Source organism: Paramisgurnus dabryanus, chromosome 18 (genome assembly GCF_030506205.2).
Source record: "Paramisgurnus dabryanus chromosome 18, PD_genome_1.1, whole genome shotgun sequence".
NCBI classification, from domain to species: domain Eukaryota; kingdom Metazoa; phylum Chordata; class Actinopteri; order Cypriniformes; family Cobitidae; genus Paramisgurnus; species Paramisgurnus dabryanus.
In genome coordinates this window covers 5,908,588-5,932,085 of record NC_133354.1, presented here as the reverse complement: position 1 = coordinate 5,932,085, position 23,498 = coordinate 5,908,588, and the positions used below count along the sequence as shown (strand labels likewise).

Below are 23,498 nucleotides of genomic sequence, written 5' to 3'. Positions count from 1 at the left end.
TTTAGTAATAGCCTATATTAAGCACAAAAATAAACAAGAACTATTAGAGGAGTGATTAAAATACGAAATATATAAGGTGCCATTAATGTTTACGGTAATTTTGTAATTACACAATTAAGTGCAACATAATGTGAAAAACGTTTAAAATCTACACAGATATTACACAATACTCTGAAATTCCTTAAAAGTTCACATTAGATCAGGCATAATTGAAACTATATGCTCTACTCCATTATTACTTTATACTTTTCTTTAATAATAAATCGTTTTATTAAAGTATTATTTCATAACGTCAGCGCGATGTAACGCACATTTTAAAGATCGCACAGTTTTCAACCGCATTTCCTGTTTACCGTGGCGTCGACGTCATTACTGTGCTACTAACCAATGATACGCGTTATGGGAGGGGCTGCCTGTTCAGGTCCTCCCTAGGGTCATACACGCCCCGATCTGCAAGCTGCAGTCAGGTGTACTTGAAAAACAATGTAATAGGGGCTCTTTAATAAACGCAATACTTCTCCAAACCTCATGGCGGCGCTGTTAATGTTCCTTTGTGTCATATCAGCCGGAAGTGACGCATGCACATTTGTTCCAGCGACGGCTAGTGGGGACATTTTAAAATAGCAAACTGCTAAAGGGGTCGGAAAGTCGAGAACCCAGAGTTGTTTTTCGTATAATATATACAAATTACACATTTCCACGTATATATGAATACAAGCGTAAGATGCTGAGGAGAAAAGACACATGAAGACAGATTTGATTCAGGTATGCGTCTGCCGTTGCGCTAAACGCGCGCGTCCTTCCATTTTGATCCCTTGCCGCAGTTTTGTGTCAAACCTGCTTTGACTTTATATAATGTTGGTATTTATATGTGCACACGAATTCTCGTTTTGATTCGCTAATGTGCTGCTACGAGTGAACTTCCAGACTTTGTGTTGTGTCGCAGACTGAGTTACTTTATCTGCAGTATCTCACATTAGCAGATGCAACTTTTGTGTACGACGGTTTTACTTTATTTCGTTTCCTCACGCTGTGTTTTATATTTATATAGCGATAGCATTTCCACATCAGTTGCAGTGTTTTGTACACAATGTCCCAACTCTGATACTCCAAACATTATTTTGATGAAGTGCAAGGAGATTAAATGTAGTTCCATGCGCCATTGTGCAAGCAGTGTGATGCGAGATCTTTATACATGATGCATTAAGGATGTCTGACTCGGTCTGATGTGTCAGGTTTCAGTCTGGTCTGATGGCGCGAGGAAATGGATAATTTAATTTGATAGACTAAGGTAACCACAATTTTCATTAAAATACCTGTTGTTACTGAAATATATATCTGTTTATATATCTCTCTATATATTTTTTTTTTGGTGTCTCAACAGCAACCAAACGAGTAAACAGATGCACAAGTTTTGGATGCAACTTCTGCATATCAACTTTCTGTCTGGTTACCCAAACCCACTGTAGCTCATTGACAGTAAAAACTGTATAGTATCTGTGTATGGTTATTGTGGCTTTGCTCATCAGATATATCGGTTTAGTCATTACTGGTAAATGCTGATTAAAAGTAAATGGCAAGGTTTTGTGGGTACAAACAATGATGCAATCTGTTTTTAATATCTTTCTCACCAACCCACCAACTTTAGTTTTATCAGTGTCATTAATTTTGTCAAGGCAAGCATAGATGTCGACCGATGGATTTTACTGATACCAATAACTAATGGCGCTTTTCCATTGCATAGTACCCCACGGTTTGTTTTAGTTTGGGTCGGGTCAGCTTACTTTTGGGAGCTTTTCCATTGGGTGCAGTATGTTGTACCCGATACTTTTTTCGTACCACCTCGGTTGAGGTTCCAAGCGACCCGAGCTGACTGAGAAATAAATGGGAATTTACAACAATGGTCTCACTTGTATGATGTCACAGCAGTAGGCAGTGCAAATATAAAGACACGCCTATAATGCCTCCCACTGCGAAGTGATACCAAACTCGATGGAAAAGCTAACCACGCCAAAGTGAGGTAATCTAACCCAAACTAAACTAAACCGTGGGGTACTATACAATGGAAAAGCGCCATAAGTGGGTCCCTACTTGCCGATAACCGATTAATCGACCGATAGTTTTTAAAACGGATACTGGATGAAAAGTACTTTTATTTGTTTCTGTTTTAACATTTAATGATTAAATAATCAAAATAATAACAGATGTATTGCAGTCATGATAAAAATAACTGAAATCAGATTTTGATTTGTTGGATGTGTAAAACGTAGCCGACAGTTGTATATAGTTTGCTTTCTCTAGTTATTAGAGCTGTCACAATGATTAAATAATCGTTTCATCGCAATTTTTTGACCTCATCGCGAGGATTTCAGATCACCGCAATGATTGCACATCTCTCTAAAAAAACACAAGGGGGAGCTGCAGCGCCTGTATAAATGAGACCGTATCAGATTACTTTTAAATATGTTATGTGTGTTAAAATTACTGCCAGGTGAACCTTGCAAAAGATTTTATTTAAATATTCACAACATTGTGTGAAAATGATTTAATAAACAAACAAATTTTTTTTATAAGAATTCAATCAAAGCAATAAAACAGTCAATTAATCGGCATAATCGGCACAATTTATTAGGCAATTAACCGTCAATCAAATTTTTTAATCGTGACAGCCCTCTTTATTAACTTAAAATATTTATAAAAGTAACCAGCTGGATATAAACTAATGCAAATCGATGGTAATAATCATGTTATTAAACACTTGGGTTGGATTTATCTGTATTTTTGTGTAACTGTTTGAGGTACTACTAATATTAGCGTCCTGTCAGCCTTGACGACAAATTTAAGTTCCTGCTGTTGTTTTTCTGCTAATGCAACATCTATTCAGCAGATTAATTACTTCATAATGATATGAAACAACGGACGTACTCGGAAAAACTATCGGCATGGATTTTTTGCAGATAGCGGATTGTACCACCAATGAACTATCGGTGCCGATTACTGTTGTCTATACTTATTATGGTTAAAGGGGTTTGTTCAAATCCATGCAAGTATTAAACTTCAACATGTAAAGGGCGATTTATAGTCGTGCGTAGGTGCTACACCGTAGCTACGGCGTAGGCTATCCGTAGCCTGTGCGTAGCTCTGCGTAGCCTGACGCGCACCTCACAAAATTCCTAACAGCGCGTCGGCTCTACGCGGACCGCAAGCTCTGTGATTGGTCCACCAGAACCCCTCCCGTCAGGTAAAAAAACTGCGTCATAGGTATTTCCGGTTGAGACGGTGAAAACAAAGATGAGCCAAGTTGAGGAGTGATTTAACTCAAACTGCAACATAAGTCGCTGTTTATTTACTTCCATCATTGCTGGTCTTCTCAAATTATACACAACAAGTTGCTATTTCTTCTTCGTTTGTGGGTTAACTTGCTTAGCTTCTTCTTCTCTGACGACTTCTGCTGCTACTGTGGTAACACACGCGTGATTACTGCCAACCCGCGGTTTCGCGTGTGTTTGCACGTCGACGCGGACGGCGACGCACAAGTATAAATGAAAACCGACGCGGAACCTACGCCGTAGCTGCTACGCCGTAGGACCTACGCACGACTATAAATCCCCCTTAACTTCCCAAGTAATGAGTGTAGTGGAGGTGTGTTTTTTCTTTTTTCAAGAAATAAGGCAAAACGTTACGCATGATAGCTTGTCGTACTGTAAAACCTTTTCTTCTTTTTATTCAAGAAGATACTTTATTCTCCCTTTACTCTTGTGATACATTTTTGTGATTTCGTTCTCGTAGTGCGAACACCAAAAATAAAATTTCATGTTTTTTAGGTTTTGTATTGACACGGTTGTTCTCTTACAGGTCAACCGCCCCTCTTTATCACCTAGCAACTGCCACTACAGAGACGTTGCCCCTGGCCCCGCCCTCCAGAGATGACTGATGCCCAGAAGGCCAACGAGCTCCCTGAATGCCCTTCAGAGGGCGGGGCCACCGCAGAAGAACAAGACATGCTCCTGAAACAAGAAACCACGCCCACCAGCTCACCGGCTTGTGAAGAGCCAAACGGCATACAGAGTCCTGATAAAGAGCCCGCCCCTGGCCTACTCTCCATGCCATGCTTACTAAAGGAGCTTCACAGAGACTCCGCCCCCGGGCAGCTGCAGGAAACGGATCCTCCAATCACTGCTCAGCCCGGCCCTCAAGAAGACAGCGACTCGTCCGTCTGTCTGCGATCGCCATCCTCCTCCGGTCATCTTGGCGACTCGGACACGGCTTCATCGGCGGAGGAAGCCGCCGCACCCACCCAAACTGCGGGCAGGAAGTCGCGGCGTTCGCATTCCGAGAGCGACACGTCCTCTGTCGCCATGGCAGCCAAGAAAAACCGTTGCCAGGAGAAGCAGGTGAACGGGCGTGTTCGTGTGAAGGGTCCACGCAGCCAGAGGCAGAAACAGCGCATGCGACAGTTGCGGCAGAAACGGGAGGCTGCGGCGAGGCGCAAGCCTGACGTGCTCCAGGACAGCAGTACGAGCGACAGTGACATCACAGCCCACTCTTCATCGTCGTCACCGTTAACTGCCTCGTCTGACAACGAGGGCGAGACAATCAACTCTCACGCACCAGGTAAGCGTGCACACTAGTACACAAATTATGTAGTCTTGATTCTCAAAACGATTCACAAAATGCAATATTGGATTTTGAAATCATAAGTTAATCTTTTTGAGCTAGCAGTGCATTAACAAAAACGATGTATCTTCCGAACAAGTTATTCTTATGCAAAGCCACAAAAATCCGTCACTGATTTAATCACAGACTTTTCAGCTCTGGTGGGGCATTTCAATCCGAAGGAAAGCAACAGCACTTCCTCAGATATTTTAAGAATTACAATACGAATTGTATTGAGAATCATTTCAGAATTACCCTAAAGGCAAATTCACACTGATCCAACAAATGCCACCAAACTTCTTAAATAAGAATGTCAGTGTTTGTTGGATTTCTGTGAGTTAGCCTTTAGTCAAATCATGAGGAGTCTAATATTCCCTCTGCTTGTCCTAAACCAACACATGTAACTAAAGTCATCATTAGTGTCTCATTTTCTCTCATGCATTGTTTGGTGCATGTCGACAGAACGTCAGAATAAGTCTTGACAATGGCTCGTAGATCAGGCTAACCACTTTTAAACGCATCTTTTGCACCAATCAGAGCCCTTGTTGTAGTGCATGCTTGTTAAATGACCTCATACATAAACCACTTTCCTTTTTCAAAATACAGTAAAAGAGGTCAGCTAGATCAACCATCACTGTGAGACCAAACATCATTTTTATTAAATGCAGAATAAGTCTCTGTGATTGGGTAAATTTGCAATATAAGGTTTTAACTACAAGGCAGATTTGTTGTTCTGTCTTTGAGTTGTCTTAATGTCGTGTTTGTGTTGTGCATATCTGTGGTAATATGTGTTGTGTCTGCATTATTCTGTTCATTTTGTGAATAGTAAATAATTGTCATTCATGACTTTCTTGCAAAACATCAACTGCAAAGACAATCCCCACTAGAGGGCTTAGTTGGGCTTACTTGGTGACATGGCAGGGATGGTTCACCCACAAATCTAAATCATTTACTCATCCTTGTCCTGTTTCTTTATTCTGCTGAACACAAAAGAAGATATTTTAATAAGTTATGGTAAACAAGTAGTTGGGGGCACCCACTGACTTCCATAATAGGAAAAACAAATACTATGGAAGTCAGTGTGTACCATCAACTGTGTGGTTACTATCATTTATTCAAATATCTTTTGTATTCAACAGAATAAAAAAACTCATACAGGAGGGTGAGTATTTTGGGGTGAACAATAACACTAATCTCAGTATCTTTGATCATGAGTTGGCGTAACTATGGTTTTTACAGTTTGAAGCTTACAGTTTTGATGGTCATCCAGCTACTCAATTGATGTGGTTGACTACTTCATATCAATGCTATATTTAGCATAATTTTTAATGGTATTTTTTGGCTGATACATTTGGAAGTGTAATAGAGTTAGTTATGGCGTGCTGAGAGTGTTCTGTGGTTCCTAACGTTACAAGGACTGTCAGCATGCTAAAATACACTCATCATTTATATTTAAGGATTTTAAAGCACCACTCGTGTAATGAAATTCGCTGCCTTTATCAATGAATTACTGGCAATTACTGCTGGTAATGTGTAGTTATATTGTACACCACCTATAGGCCTCCATTATGTTCGAGGACTTTGCTTGTTTATTTAACTTAATTAGTTGTTATATATTTGTCAGTTAGTGTACAAATGCGTTCGTGTAAATGTATAGCTAAGTGTACATGAATCGTTAATCGTTTGTGTACATATATTGTTAAGTGGACATATACTGCCAATCGTCAGTGAACAAATATCTCTAAGTGTACATATAACGTCAACCATTAGCGTACATGTATCGTTAGGTGGACATAAACTGCTAATCGTTAGCATTGATATATCATTAAGTGTACATATACCCTTTGTGGTTGTGTACATGCATTGTCAAGCGTACATATATCGTCATTTGTCAGTGTCCATATACCGCGAAGTGTACATAAACCGCAAATCGTTAGTCTACATGTATGCTAAGTGTACATATACCGTTAATCGGCAGTGTACATATACTGGCAACCGTAAGCATTCATATATCTGCAAGTGTACATATATCGTTAAGTCTACACAAACAGCAAATCGACAGCATTCATATATCACCAAGTGTACATATACCGGCAATCGGCAGTGTACATATACCGGTAACCGTAAGCAGCCTTATACCGCCAAGAGTACATATACCGCCAAGAGTACATATACCGCCAAGAGTACATATACCGCCAAGAGTACATATACCGCCAAGAGTACATATACCGACAAGAGTACATATACCGCCAAGAGTACATATACCGACAAGAGTACATATACCGCCAAGAGTACATATACCGCCAAGAGTACATGTACCGCCAAGAGTACATATACCGCCAAGAGTACATATACCGCCAAGAGTACATATACCGCCAAGAGTACATATACCGCCAAGTGTACATATACCGCCAAGTGTACATAAACCTCCAACCGCCAGCATTTATATATCGCTAAGTGTACAAATGCCGTTAATCGGCAGTGCACATATACCGGCAACCGTAAGCATATATCTGCAAGTGTACATATACCGTCAAGTGTACATAAACGGCTAATCGTTAGCATTCATATATCGTTAAGTGTACATATACCCTTAGCAGTTGTGTACATGCATTGTCAAGCGTACATATATCGCTATTCGTCAGTGTCCATATACCGCAAAGTGTACATAAACGGCAAATCGTTAGTCTACATGTATGCCAAGTGTACAAAATGTTGGACTTAAGTGTACCTATATCGCTAAGTGTACATATACCGTTAATCAGCAGTGTACATATACTGGCAACTGTAAGCATTCATATATCAGCAAGTGTACATATATCGCTAAGTCTACACAAACAGCAAATCGACAGCATTCATATATTACCAAGTGTACATATACCGGCAACCGCAAGCAGCCATATATTGCCAAGAGTACATATACCGCTAAGTGTACATAAACCACCAACCGCCAGTATTCATATATCGCTAAGTGTACATATACTGTTAATCGGTAGTGTACATATACCGACAACCGTAAGCATTCATATATCAGCAAGTGTACATATATCGTTAAGTGTACATAAACGGCTAATCGTTAGCATTCATATATCGTTAAGTGTACACGCATTGTCAAGCGTACATATATCGATATTAGTCAGTGGTCATATACCGTGAAGTGTACGTCTACAGCAAATCGTTAGTGTACATGTATGCCAAGTGTACATAGCGTTAAACGGCAGTGTACCTATATCGCCAAGTATACATATATTGCTAATTGTTAGTGTACATTATAAAGTCCCTAAAAAAAAGTTTATATTGTCCTTTTCAGAATGCACATAGTTTTCAAGCAACATACATGTATGTCTGTAATGTAAAGTAGAATATAAATTAGTCAGACCTAATTGACATCTAATTGTTAATGGGAGTTAAAACTTATACATCACTTTAGGATCAGAACAGATAAGGGCTCGAATAATATATATTGAATATCCCTCTATCTTCTATCTTCACACTTTTTCTTTTCTGAGGGTTTACTGGGTGCACATGCATTTCTTATTCTGTGAACTATAAGCCTGTCTTTAGTCTTTTGATCATTGGTGAGCTGTATTCAAAATTCACTGCGAGAGCTGCATGACGTGTTCCCAGCATGCTCGCCGGTGTGCACGCAATAACGCCGCCCAATTTCTGCATTCCGCATTCCTATTTGTCTGACGTCTCTCTCTCGGCACTGCCGTCTGTCTTTAAGCTGGTCAACGCCGAGCCGAGAGTTCCGGAGCTTCAGCGCGAGGTCGGGGCCAATTCGACATGGGTGTGGCCGGCACCAGTCTGGGCGGAGTCTTGGAGGAAGCGCTCACGAGATTCGCCGCGATGCAGAGACAGACCGAGGAACGCTTTCGCGTGTGGATGGACAGACTGACCCGGCTGCATTCAGACGACGATCTTTCGTCCAGTGAAAATCCAGAGGTCCGGAGCCAAGTTAGTTCGTTCCTGCCGTCGTCCGAGTCGCAGGAGACTTTGGCGGCCTATCAGATGGCCCGAATGAATGCCAACCTGGTTCCACCAACACAGACTGCCAGCCTCAATGGAAACGTGGAACCATCCGAGCCAAACGTTTGAGGAACGTTACCATCGCTTGTGCCGACTCAATCTGACCGCTCTTTAATGGAGAATGCACAAACTTTCTCTTTATTTCCCAATAAAACATCCTAACTCTTCCTTAAAAGCTCTCTTATACGCATTTCTCTTTTAAAAGAAAAGTTTGCCTAAAAGTTTAAATTATGTCCTTTACTCAAATTCTGTAAAACACAAAAGGTGAATTTTGTAAAAAATATTCTGGCCACTCCTCACCTTGAAATGAAAGTGATTGGGGACTGAATTTTTCAAGCTCAAGTATGATAATTTAGCTAAATTTCAGGCCTTCTGAAGCAATACGATAGCTTTGTGTCATTATTATAACTTATTTTGGTCTGTTACACACATACACACACATTACCTTTAATTCTTTCTATACATTTTTTAAGAACTTGACAACTTCAGTCCCTGTTTTCACATTTTGGGGTGAACTAACCCTTTAACTTCATCTGTCTCTCTTATCAGCTGTTTTTCGTATTGTATAGTCGCATCTCAGGGCGCCGCCACAGTCAGTGCCTTTGTAAGCTCTTGTCTTTGGAGAGCCAGTTCTTCCATTCACTTGGAGTCGAATCTTGTAGTGAATCATTTAAATGAATCATTTGTCTTCCTCGTAGAATAATAATGACTGACGACTTGTTTCTCCAAAAGACTCCTGAAGTTTTGCCTTGACTGCCATTTTGTGTGTTTGTCTCTTCATCTACGTTCACCTAGATCGCTCGGACTGGCACGTCTACCAAAGAACTCGTACTCTTTGTTTGCATTGTGGCTTGTTCTTACAGGTTCTTATTTAAACGCTTCTTCCAAAGCAAAACGTGCATGAAAATAGCTGGAGTGCTGTGATGTTATGACTACATGCACTAAATTAGTTTAACTGCTAAGTACTAACCTAGAACTCGGACGAATGAGGATTTGTTCATTCAAACACTAATATCAGTGCTGCGTATGCAAATACACTGGAATGATGTTACTTAGAAATGCAGAAACTTTAGATTAAATTGTCCCTTTGCAAATACATATGTTATATTCACATAAATGCACAGTTATTGTTTAGTTTGTAGGCACATCTCCCAGTCATATTTTGCACCAAAATTAAGAAAACATTTAGAATTATAAAGATTTTTTGGTATATTCCTTTTACTTTTAATACTTTGATGTATTTTGTGGGATTTTCTTTATATTTGATGATGATTCTCATTGATGAAAACTGTACATTTTTTTGTGAAGTTTTAAATCGCCAAATATAAAAAAATTATATTTTGTAAATATAGTTGGATTGTGTCAATCATTTGCCTTTAGACATAAAAAGTTATATTTTGATTTTGGATTTAAATATGACTGGGACATTTTGTGACATGTTTTGTGACATTCACACATACTGTAATTTTACTATAGTGACTTGCAAGAGGACTTCAACCATGTTTACTGTGTCTGAAGAAGAATGTTTACGGTTTTATTATTATTTTTTTATTATTAAGATAATCAGGCTGCCTACTGATTTTAATATCAATGTTTTAGATGTCCTCCACGTAATTCATAGATTAAGTACTTGAATAAGTATTGAGTAACCAGAGATGGGTGTTTTTCTGTATGTCATCGATTTACAATAATAGTGTCTGACCAAAACCAAAAGTAGGTCAGGTAATGTTTTTTTTTTTTGGTGGTGTTTTCATGTCTATCATGTAACACAATATTGAGGTTTGATGTCTGCTCCGTTACTAGCTGGTAAATAAATATATACACCTCACCTTGTGCACCTTTTTAAGTGTTTTTAGTGTAAAATGAATGCACTCTTAACCAGTACTGTTTCTTTTTAATAGTCATTCAAAGTAGCATTAATGTTGTCTCACATAAGGATTGTTGATGCTTTAAGTTAAGAAGTCACTTTCATTTGTTGTTTCTGTAAGACGTTTAATGCAGGGTGAAGATATTAACACTTGTGACTAGTTAAGGAAACGTTAACTAGAAATTGCAACTTAAATAACAATATATAAGAATGACGGTCTGTAACAAGCAATTTATATTTATAAGTTCATTCTTTAATGCACTTATATTACCAAAACTTAATATACTGCCAACCTCTGTAAAAAAATCAACATTTCACTAAAGGGTGAATTCATTGTAAGAAGTTCCACAAGGTAACAAAAACTTATCTTTTAAATGTCTACATTTAGCCGCACTTTCCAAATTAAAGATGTTTTGGAAGAGAGGAGGTGAAAAGTAAATGTTTTGTGGATGAGACAATATTGGGGTATTGCAAAAATATTAGGGGTTGGGTTTCATTATTTTTTTTTTATCAGATATCGACACATGCTGTTTTTTTAACAATACCAAATATTTGGATGCTTATGTGCCCGATAACCAATATGTTGAACCGATTTTAATTTACAAATTTATCCCTGTTTGGATCCTAAGGAATGAATGGGGCTAGGCTAAATGCTAACACATTCACGACGCGCTGTGAAAAGATGAAGTGCACACATTAAAAAAAGATTGGGATGTATTATTCATCTTAGTTGAGGTAAGAACATAGTAAAATATTGAAAAACGGTGGTGTTTTCCTTTAAGGTGAGTGTGTCTGCTGCATTCTGTTTTAATGACTCCGGGGTAAATAAAGTTTGATGACATTAAGAGCATAAACGGTCAGCATATTGTTTCATTAAATATGTTGTAAAGTAAAGAAGAATTCTATGGCTTTTTATGAGCATAAATTGGGTGTTGTTTTTATATTGTTGAATCAAATGTTAGTTTAAAACACACTTCATTAACACATTTTACTGTACAAATAAAAACAATACTGTATAACATAACACAGTTTCAAAACCAGCTTAAATCGTTATTATTATTTTTTAGATTTTAGAATGAGCACATTTGTGATAAATGCATTAGTGTTTGCTGATCTGATACTGCAATGAAGATGAATGTATACTTACTGTTTAAAAAGCAAGATGTACAACTTTAAATAAATAACTGTACATGCTTAGGACATTTCCGTTGTAATAATGTACAGGTGGACCTTAGATATAGAAATGGAGACTGGTAAAGTAGTGTTTTATCATTGAAATCTGATAACGTCCTATTTAATAGAATGTTGTGCCTACCAATATGGTGGCGCGGTGGCTTCACAATTGTGATGTCATGCACAATCCAGAATCTGTGTCATTTCACTTTATTTATTATGACTCAACTTGTATACTTAAATGTTCTGATTTCTTTGAATGAATTCCATATTTGGCTTGATGGCTACATCTGGTGGAAATTTTGTGTCAATAGCCCACTTATTTGAAATCCCCTTACTGATAAAAATGCTGATGTATATACTTATTTTCCCCACTGTATATATGTGGTACAAATTAACGCTGCACATACTGATATACCTTGAAATGCACTATAATTCATCTTGGATTAAAAATGCATAAATGCAAACGTATGACTGATTGAAAATGAAATTTAAGTATTTCAATGAGCAGTGCTGTTTACTATTTAGGCTAAAAAATGATAAATGTAGCTGTAATGTGCTCTTACATACAATTCGCCATTGAATCTTCTCATCTGTGTATGTGTGTTGCAGTGGGTCCTGCAGTGGTTGGGCATTATGATATATCAGACACAAACTCTGAACAGGAGCAGTCAAACTCACTCTCAGGTTTGTTTTGACCCAAAACTCTGAGCTGGTAGACTATTCATAGTATGAATGAATCATACTCTATCCAAAATAGTAGGTGCACTGATTTTTCAAAAATATTGCCAACAATCCCTTCTGCTGCAGAAATTGGAAACGCTGAAGCTGTTATATGAGTTTTAAATTGACCTAAATTTTATGTTGAAAGCCAGATGTAGACCAGCAGCAGGTGCAGCTCTTAGAGTTTGGGACAGGACTTGCATGCAAACACTGTGTGACAAAGTGGCCCACGCTGTGTACTAAAAGTACATACTATTATTGTGTTTGTTGCAAAGTAGTATGCAATTGGGACACAATTGATAAAACCCAAATATGAACATTTTGAGGTTTGCCTCACTCATTTTTTTTCTATAGCGAAATGTATATTTTGTAGGATGTTAGTTGTTGTGTGTCTAAAATGCTGTGACTGTAGTTTTTGGTGATATGGTAACATTAGCTGATGTTGTCTCGTGCAGGTGCTGTTGAGGTGCAGCCGTCTCAGGTGAGTCTGGCCTCCACAGACAGTGAGGTGGAGATCGTTGGAGTTCAGGAGAATGCCAGGTGACGACATTTTCATCTAATTCATCACATTTTCATTTAACTTTTGTATTTGGCAAAGCTGCATTTGGCTTTTTATTTTCCATTTTAATGCATTTGTATATTTAATATTATTATAGCATCGTCTCGAGATTTCCACGTGGTGGAGTGATCCAGTCGATTTCCTCCTGGAAACAAAGAGCACCGCCCCCATGGACGTCAATCTCCGCCCAGTCAGGATGGGTTCCGCCTCCTGAGGTGGTGGATCTGACGCTGGATGAAGACAGGCACAGATATCTGCTGTGATCAGATACATGCACACACCTGAAAACACACTCACATACACGCATATGAACGTGATTGGTGGGCTGAGTGACTCGATACAATCCATTAAATTTCACTGTTGGATCTACCAACGCAGAACAAAGGTTCATTGTTCAGGAAGTCATTTAGATCACCCATGAAAATGGTAACCCGTGTCTTCTGATACACTTCAATATACCTGGTTATTTATTTGTCACTGTGAGACCGTAACATGAGTAAATGACGCCTGTTTTCTATATAAGGGTCAGTAATGATTAGATATACACTTTATTAAGATCTTTACTTTATAAAATCCTATTAGTAAGATATATGATAAAAGAAGCTTTTGAGACTGAATGTAGTACTAAGGCATTGTGGGGCTTCAGTGTAAAATGTTTCAATTCATGATACCAAGAACACGTCCAGGTCACATTTTACTCCAAAAAGGCAAATGACTGAGAAATAAGAACAAAAAACTTCAAAATATCTTCTAGTAGAGATCATGTGTTTGTGTTTGTTTTATATAATAATGATATGATGCAAAAAAGTTTAGTGCTTTAAAGTGTAGGCTTCATTTTCTTAATGCAATATAAAAAATTTGTATTTTAATTTAAGGGGTGAAATGTGAACTTCACCCAAAACCTAATTGCTCTTCAGGGATGCTTTGACCTTTCATCCATGACCTTTAGATAGGTTGGAGTCACTTTTGTTCCCCTGCCCCACCTGCACACACATAAATCTGCTGTTCGCCTCAGGAGTCACTTACCGATACATCCCAGCCGATACATCCCCGCCCCTTCCTGTTTTAATGATGTAATTTCCTGCTGGTGAGCGAGCCTGTTACCGACAACCTGCTGGTCACCAGAGAAACCACCCCACTGCTCTGTGTGCGCGAGTGTGGATGACGGTGCATTCACACGGGACGTTAAACGGAAGGCTTGTCTGAAGCGTGGCCAACAACCAATCACAGTCGCCGAAAGACATGTTCCGGTCTTCCATAAACATAATTGGCTGGCCCTGCCTAGGTTATTTGCATAAGGCGATCTGATTGGCTGACGCACACGTTGCCGCTGGAAAAGTTGAGAAATGTTCAACTTCTGCAGCGAGCAACGGCACTGACGCGGCGCCGACGGATCCACAATTCAGTTCGGCAACGCATGACGTCACCCATTAAAAGTGAATGGGAAGCGTTAACGCTTACGCCCCGTGTGAATGCGCCGTGAGATGCGTGTGTTCACTGTCAATCATTTGATGCTGCTGTGTGGGGAGGCGCCTTGAAGTGTGCGGTCCTCACTTAATACTGCATTCGTAATACATTTGTGTTTGTGTGTTTATCAGAGCATGTTTGTTTTGTATATCTTGCATTAGATACAAGCCCTTGCTTTTATTATGCCAATTGAATTCCTGTTTCAGATATCTGCTTGTGAATACAATCAATGTGTGACAAGAAAAATTGTGATTTTTGTTTTCTAAATGGGGGTCTAATTTGCATATAGACGACTTGGGCAGTTTAACCATTACTTGGCTTATAATGTTTCTAAAGTTACATCATGCTATCTCAGAACACCACTAAAACTATTTATTAATATTTGTGTTTTACTTGATGTTACATTTAACGCTTCCCCGCCAATGACGAGATATTCCGTCTTTCCGCAATACCGCTATTATCCACCAGGTGGCGCCCTTCCGCAACTTTTTAAAACCGGAAGTATTGCCCTATGCCAAGCTGCTGCATGTCCGTGTCTGTTTTAAAGATCGCTCTGAATGGGATCTCTATGAAAAGTCAGTCATAAAAATGGAATTATTTCTGCTTTTTGCTCAAAATGTGGTGTTTTTGCAAAAACCTACCCATATTCAAAAGCTGATTACAAAAGAACCACTAAAGGTAGGATGAAACGGTTTTTTTTGTTTGAAAGCAGAGGGTCTGTTCTTTCATTTGGTATATTGTATGTTTATATATTTAAAGAAGAACATTTTCTGGAAGGCATTAAACTTTGGTGAAAATCATGAAAAACGCTGGCGCTGGCTGGCAACTTTTTTTAAAAACGCTGGCGGTGAAAGAGTTAAAGGCACATTCCACTTTTTTTAAATATGCTCATTTTCCAGCTCCCGTAGAGTTAAACATTTGATTTTTACCGTTTTGGAATCCATTCAGCTGATCTCCGGGTCTGGCGGTACCACTTTTAGCATAGCTTAGCATAGTCCATTGAATCTGATTAGACCATTAGCATTGCGCCTAAAAAAAACCCAAAGAGTTTTGATATTTTTCCTATTTCCTATTTTCCTATTGTGTACTAAGACCGACAGAAAATTTAAAGTTGCGATTTTCTAGGCAGATATGGCTAGGAACTATACACTTTAACTGGCGTAATAATCAAGGACTTTGCTGATGTAACATGGCTGCAGGAGGCGTAGTGATATTACGCACTGCCCGAAAAAAGTCCCCTCCCATTGAAAGTAACCAAGGGCACTATTTTCGGGCAGTGTGTAATATCTGCCTAGAAAATCACAACTTTTATTTTTTTGTCTGTTTTAGTACACGATGTAACTACAGAAGAGTCAAGTTTTAAATAGGAAAAATATCGAAACTCTTTGGTTATTTTTAGCGTGATGCTAATGGTCTAATCAGATTCAATGGATTATGCTAAGCTATTCTAAAAGTGCTAGCGCCAGACCCAGTGATTGTCTGAATGGATTCCAAAAGGGTAAAAATCTCATTTTTAACTCTAGGGGAGCTGGAAAATGAGTATATGTTTTAAAAAAGTGGAGTATCCCTTTAAAAACTAATTTGAAGAGCAATATGCATCTTGAAAACTGTGCATTTTAAAGAAATTGTTCACCATAAATGAAAATTGTCATCGGTTTCTCTTTCCTTTGTCATTCCAAAGACTCTTTCACAGTACAAAAACTATGTTTTGAAGAATCTGTACACTTCATATATTGGTGACCGAAGATACTTGATTCAATGCAGTTTAATGTTTTGAACTGATAATTACTACACTACACTAAAAAAAGCATTGGGTCAAAAAGGGACAAACCAAGCTGTTGGGTTAAAAAAAAACTCATTTTGTTTTATACTTGACCCACATTGGGTTGAAACAACCCAACATAAGTTAGATTACAAACCAGCAGATTGGGTTAGTCCCTTTTTCCCCAGTGCTGGGTTGTTAAAAACAGCTTTCTTTTGAGTGTATGGCCAATGGCAAGACTTGAAGTGAATATTGCTTTAGATCTCTAACAGTGATTTATGCTAAATGGGTTTGAAGGACTTAAAATAAAGAGTGCAAGTCTTTTGAACTACTACATGGGACAGCTATACATACAGATTAAAAACATTATTCAAAACTTCACAGTTTTTGTGTCCCAAAGTCATACAGATGTGCAATGACATGAGACTGAATAAACAATGGCATTTTCATTTTTGGGTGCACGGTTTCCTTAAATCTGAGTCTTGGCAAAATGTTACGTCTGTGTCTTTAAGCAAGTAAAAATTTTGCTTTTCTTCCTCAACATTATTTGTCAGACCACTGTATATGAGCAGCACTCTGAATGTGAATTCCTCTGCTTCATCCTCTATTATTTGAAACATCAACTTTGACAATTCAGATGTGGGCGATGAAGCCACACTAGCTGAATTTCCATTAAAGATTTTCGCAAATATTCTGCGTTACTTTTTAAAATGTCAACAAAAAACTATTGCGAAATGACGGCGTTACCATCAGAGGTGAATACTACTTAAGTATTTTACTTTCAACATTAAATTTTCAAGTATTTGTATTTTATCAGGGATTTTCTTTGGAAAACATACATTCCAAAGAATATTATCAGAATTTTTACTCCACTTCATTTCATAATTTCAAGCTTTTGGTTTATATTTCATATTTAAGTACATTAAGCATCTAGTACATTTTTACTTTTTGCAATATAAAAGGAATACACAGTGTGATTCTATGCTTTAAAATGTAGTGAACATTTTTTAGGAAAATATTTTTTTTCCCAAGACAAACACATTGATAAAGCACAGATGCTTGAAAAATGTTACTAAAATACTCAAGTAGTTTCAACCGCTGGTTACCATTAATCAATGTTATGAGGCTAAAATGTAAATTTGTGGTCTCGTGATAAGTAATTAAAAAAAACTATGGCAATGGGTGCTTTCGACTTCATATGGCGCCGCGCAGACATCAAAATACCATGAGAGTGACTCGAAAGCATACAGAAAAGTCATCTTGTGGTATTTTAAAGGTGCCATAGAACAAAAAACTAGACATAGATGAATTATGAGACATGGTAATGACATGACATATGAGCCTCAAACGTGTACGTTTCCTTCATGTAAACCTTGTGTACCTGGGAAACAGGCCAATCTCAACATAATACCAACTGTGATGTAACACTTGAGATGTACGCCCCCAACATGTTTACTAATGTGAACTACTGGCATGAGCCAACATTATTATTCATAACCCTTCCAAACAGGGCAGAAATAGACCATTTCAGTTAAAGGACAAAACGTTTCAGCACCTTTTTGCACTTGATAAAGTTTCATACCTTCTATGTAAATATCAAAGAACAATTTAAAACATTATTTCAATGCATTCTTTGGCACCTTTATTGTCATGCGCTTGTCCGTTCTTGTAGCACCACATGAAGTTGACCACACCTCTTTTGTCTTCTCCTCCAATCAAACATACCATGTCATAGTTAATGATTATGCGACTTACGCACGTCAAGTGATCTGTAAATACGAAAAAATAAACTATTCCATTGCAGTTTTACGATATATATTTATTTTGAAAATTGCCTGAAAACCCACCTCACCTGAGTGTAAAAACTTTATATGGGAGCAAAATTACAGCATTTCCATCGGGTGCTATTTCAAATTGCGCAATTTGGCGGGTAATTGAAATGCACCTAATGATGACTTTTGCCCCTCTCCCAAATGGCACCCTAAACAGTCATGACTTTTTACAAGTCTGCACTTTTGTGACTTTTACTGTAAGAAGTCTGCTCCGAAACTTGCACAAGTGCAGACTCTGTAAAATTGTGCATCAAGGGTGTATATTGACAAATTAGGGGGCGCCCATTGGCACTCTTTTGAAACCTAAAATGACAAACGTGACCCTTATGGCAGTGGTCTCCAACATGGTGCCCGCCAAAGCACATTCTATTAAAAGCCTCTTTTTTAATATTACTTTATTACGTATTATTATATTAGCTTGCTTCTTTTATGTATGTTAAAATTTAGAACCATGATAAAACATATCAACAAGTAAAATAAAAAAGTTTTGAGTAGCCTATATAAAAAAGTAGCCCTCCAGATGTGTTAGCCCTTGCTCACAAAAAGGTTGGAGACCCCTGCCCTATGGCCTTGCGGACTTAAAGGACGTGCACATGGTGGCCATTGTAAGTCCTCATCAAGTGCGCCATTTGTGACAGGGCCAATAAGGATTTTGAGTCACTAAGCCCCACCCCTCTAAGAGTTTATTGGTTTACTTTTGAATGAGTGTTGAAAAGTGAAATATTAATTTTGAAAGCAAAAACATGTTACTAATAGTTGCAGATCTGATCTTCTCTGCCCTAGAAAGCTAAATCTACTGTAATGTGTTTAAACTTTTTAATGTCGAAACTCCATAGAGGTAAAAACTTGACACATGTGTAACTAGAGACTGAAAACACTACCCTACCCAGAATAATGTGTGACATCTGCATTTCTTGTGTTAACATCGCGTGTGATCATTGGAGATGACGTAGATGTTTCTGCCTTCTTTCATGATTGTTGTCACATGACCCAAACATTTCTCACCCTTCCACTAACCCAACTGCTGAGCTTCTGTACTACTGTTTGTTTTGTCTTTTCTAAAACAAATTTTCATAAATTGTCAAATGATCTCCATCACACACGGTCATAAATTTATACATTTATTTAAAGAGAGAGTTCACCCAAAAGAAAATTATCAACATTTGTTCATCTTTTGTCGTATCACACCAGTGTTGTATTCTTCTAAACACAAAATAAGATCAGAATTTTCCAATCTGATTTTCCATACAGCACATGTGGAATGTGATTTATACTGACCACCTCTTAAAAGGGTATAAATAATCTTCAGACTATTACAAGAAATAAAAAGGATTGAAACACAGAAATTTGGGCAGGATATTCATTTTAATTACATTTATTCTACAAAGTAATTTCAAAAATAAGCCAAATTTAGTTTATAAAGATTTTTAGATTTGATAGAATATCACAATTTATATTAATTTGTATGACCACATTTGTACGTTTTTGTACGATTGCTTTCACCCCTGTGATTTTGGGGTTAGAGGCTTGGTTAATTATTGTTGTTGTTGTTTTAAATAATAATCGTACAATTCACTCTGTACGAATTCGTATGAATTAGCCAACTCATGAAACGTATGAATTCCCGTAAGGTCCGGCTGGGTTGTATTTGATAAGTAAGGAATAACTGACGACAAGCCTTTGAATTATAAGAAAATAATGCACACCCAAGGTGGAAAATAATGCACACCCACGACACGAAGTGGAGCCGTTACACCGCAGGTGTGCATTATTTTTAAATAATTCAAAGGACTGGAGTCAATTATTCCTCTTATACCACGGTTACCACAAACATTGCTCTGGTGCCTATTTTTATTTGAAAAGTTAGGTGTGCGGTTATGGAAAAATAATGCATACCCATGAAACATTTCTCAACCAACCAGAATACAGCATTCAACAGACCCGTGGTATAATATTAGGTAATGCATTCGCTAACATGAGCTAAGAACACTTCTACAGCATTTATTCATCTTAGTTCATGTTTATTTACGCATTTACTAATACATTTTTAAAATGAACGAAGATTAATAAATGCTAAAAATATTTTAGTTAATTGTTCGTTATCTAATGCATTTACTAATGGTAACAAAAAAAAAACCTTACTATAAAGTGTTTCTAAAAAAGAATTGATTAATCACTGATAGTGGCAAAATAAAAATTAAATAAAGTTTAGTTTCCATACGCACGTAAAACTATCGCGTTTAGTTTCGCGTGCGCAAGTAAAACTTAACGCGTTTAGTTTCTCATGCACATGTGAAACTTTCACGTGCGCACGTGAAACTATCGTGTGCGCACGTGAAACGTTCGCTTTCACATGCACAGGCGATAGTTTCATGTGCGCACCTGATAGTTTCACGTGCGCATGCGAAACTAAACTTTAAAAAAAAATCTACACATGAAGGTTTCGCGTGAGCACATGAAAGTTTTACGTGAGCACATGAAACTACACGTTAGTTTTTTTTACTCCAATGTCACCTTAGGGGCTCGGTAGGTTATCATAAGTTAAAAATTGTATCAATTTATATCCAGAGAAAGTGCTGAATAGTAATGTATTCTGTGAAATGTAATCGAAAAAATGCTATAAACTAGATATGATTGGTGCATTGTATTCATAGGCCAGTCATTTGATCGATCATGATGCTTTTACAGCAAAGGGAAAGATTTGGGAATCAACTGTGTTTAGCTTTTGCAAGAACAACAGGTCCTGTAATCACAATCCACTTTTAATGTATGGAAAACAGAAACTTTTTGTCCGTTTATATTTTACGGAAGAAAGTTGTATGGCTTTAGAAGAATGTGAGGGTAAGTAAATGATAAAATTGTATGTGTTTAAACTTTCCTTTCAAACCTTTCCTTTCAGTGTTTCGCTGAAGTCACTTGCGTTTGAAGTTGCATGGCCTCCATTTAACATCATTCAGTCTGTTTTTATGATCCTCCACGCTGGTCGGCAGTAATTTCTCTATGGCTGAAATGGTGGAGTGTTTTGTGATATGCTTTAAACATTAAAAACAGCAATAACAACCGATCAGACATTAAGAAAACTGTCTCTCATCATGACTGAACTCAACATAAGTCACTTGAAGTAAGAGGTATGAAGAAAAGTTTTTGTAAGAATTTCACTGCATTCAACAAACACTTTCCCTTTAATCTTGTTACTCTGTTTTATTTTATTTTATTTTGACAGTATTTTAAATTAACAGCAAGAAGAGTGTTAATATTTTTTGCTTCTGCAAGTTTTTTGTCCTTTAAACATTTATGTAGAATAAAATGAACCTATTTTAAGATAAATAAATAGAGATATTTAAAGAGTACAGCTGTGATTCCTGTTTTTATTGAATAGGTTTATAAACTTGTGTTAAATGTAGCAGACTTCAGTGTGGGAAAAAAGTTTCTGACCTCTGATCTCAGAAGGTCACAGTTAGGCAGCTGCCACACGAGTCTCTGTTCATCTCTAATGACAAAGAAAAAGAGTTGTGCTCATACAGACACCCGCAGCTGTATGCAAATGTGGGCGCAGTCTGTTGGCTTTAATTCAGAAAAAGTTTTCTGGTCTCAAGTGTTTACATTCACTTTTGTATAACTTGAACAATATAACTGAAGATGATATGTAAATGCATTTGTATATGAAAAGTTGATAAACCCCTTTCTACTGTATGAATGCAATACTTCATGATAACACTTTACATTAAGATCTTTTTATTAATGCGTCAGCAAACGTGAACTAACTATGAGCAATGTTTTTACAGCATTTTTTATTATTATTAATGTTAGTTAAGTTTAATTTTCATTTTAGGTTATCATATTTTATGAGTTGGCTAATGCGTATTAATTCATATATCCACATTTGTATGTTTTTGTACGATTTGCTTTCGCCTTGGGATGTTGGTGTTACACTCTAAAAAGTTAAGATTTTTCTTGCTTGAAGTGGAAAAACTTATTAAACGTTTAAATATTAAACATGTTTAAATATTTTAGATGTTACCAATTGAAGTAATTTATAAACATTTTTCACCTGAAATTATAAAAAGTAAGAAAATTTAAGTTTATAAAACTTAATTTTTTAGGTGTTACCAATTAAAGTAAGTTTTTTAAGTAGAGTAGCGTTTACTTTTTACAGTGTGTGGGGTGGAGTTTCATTATTATTGATTTTTCTAATAATTGTAAGTTTTTATATACGATTCACAAATGCATACGAATTCCCGTGAGATCAGGCTGGTTATTACGGAGCCCCTAAGGAGACATGAAGCAAAAATAAAATAAGGTTTAGTTTCGCATGCGCACGTAAAACTATCGTGAAAACTTGCGCTTTCACGATAGTTTTACGTGCGCACAGGATAGTTTCACATGCACACGCGAAACTAAATGCATTAGTTTTACACGAAACTAAACTTTAAAAATTCTGCACATGAAGGTTTCGCGCTTTCACAATAGTTTTACGTGCGCACACGATAGTTTCACGCGTGCGCACGTGAAACTTTCGCTTTCATGTGCGCACATGATGGTTTCACGTGCGCACTCAAACTAAACGCGGTAGTTTTACACAAAACTAAACTTTTAAATAAAATTTTGCACATGAAGGTTTCGTGTGAGCACATGAAAGTTTTACATGAGCACATGAAACTAAACTTTAGATTTTTTTTATTCCAATGTCACCTTAGGGGCTTGATAGGTTATCATACATTAGTTAAAAATGAAATGATACAACTTTAAATATTTCAAATGATAATATATTTATATTAATATCTTTAATTATTAATATCTTTAAATGTTTAAATGTTACATTTTGTAGGGGCGTAGTTAAGTGGTTGGTAATACAGTCACACCTAAAGTGCATTATGTGCAACTGCTTTATTTGTGAATATTCACCTGAATGCTACGTAATATACCTAAACGTTAATATTATTAGCTGGTGTTTCACAGTGATGTACACTCTCCTGGTAAAATGATGTTTGACATCTTAGATGTTACTGTGTTTTATCACTGCTGGTAGAGTAAATTAACCAATCAGAATGGAGCCAAAATCTGTTATAATATAAAGTTTTACATTAGTGATTTTATACGTAATACACTAAAGATATGAAACATCAATAGAAGAACTGATGTCCAAACATGTCTAGAATGCCCTTAAAGTGTCTCAAATATATAATTTCTAAAGTTTAATGAAATTATGAGCTTGCTTTAAAACGCTATTTTTGGAAAACTAGAACAGAACATTAGGCGTCATATTGTTTAAAAGGTGTTATGGTTTGAGTTTTTGGATTAACCTTACAGTTACTTCACATTAAACGTTAGTCTTGTAGATATTTTTAATGAATAAAGTTTTGAAGAGCAGGTAAGTAAAATACTTTGTGACTTTAGTAAGTGAATGAGTATGAGAAGTGTTACTTTATA

The 23,498-nt window shown here is 37.1% G+C and overlaps 1 protein-coding gene across 4 annotated transcripts; it reads left to right on the top strand.

Moving 5' to 3' along the window:
* The first annotated feature begins 581 nt into the window (after positions 1-581).
* ark2n (arkadia (rnf111) N-terminal like PKA signaling regulator 2n) lies at positions 582-15,436 on the top strand. 4 transcript variants are annotated; one of them, XM_065243733.2, is made up of 5 exons: positions 582-765; positions 3,856-4,614; positions 12,338-12,412; positions 12,904-12,988; positions 13,105-15,436. In XM_065243733.2, the coding sequence occupies exons 2-5, from the start codon at positions 3,927-3,929 to the stop codon at positions 13,268-13,270; spliced, it is 1,014 nt and encodes a 337-aa protein (XP_065099805.1). In that variant the 5' UTR covers positions 582-765; positions 3,856-3,926; the 3' UTR covers positions 13,271-15,436. The 4 variants fall into 4 exon arrangements, with proteins under 4 accessions (XP_065099805.1, XP_065099806.1, XP_065099803.1 ...); XM_065243734.2 differs by lacking the exon at positions 12,338-12,412 and having other exon boundaries at positions 13,105-15,435; XM_065243731.2 differs by lacking the exons at positions 12,338-12,412; positions 12,904-12,988; positions 13,105-15,436 and adding an exon at positions 8,384-11,382.
* The last annotated feature ends 8,062 nt before the right edge of the window (positions 15,437-23,498 follow it).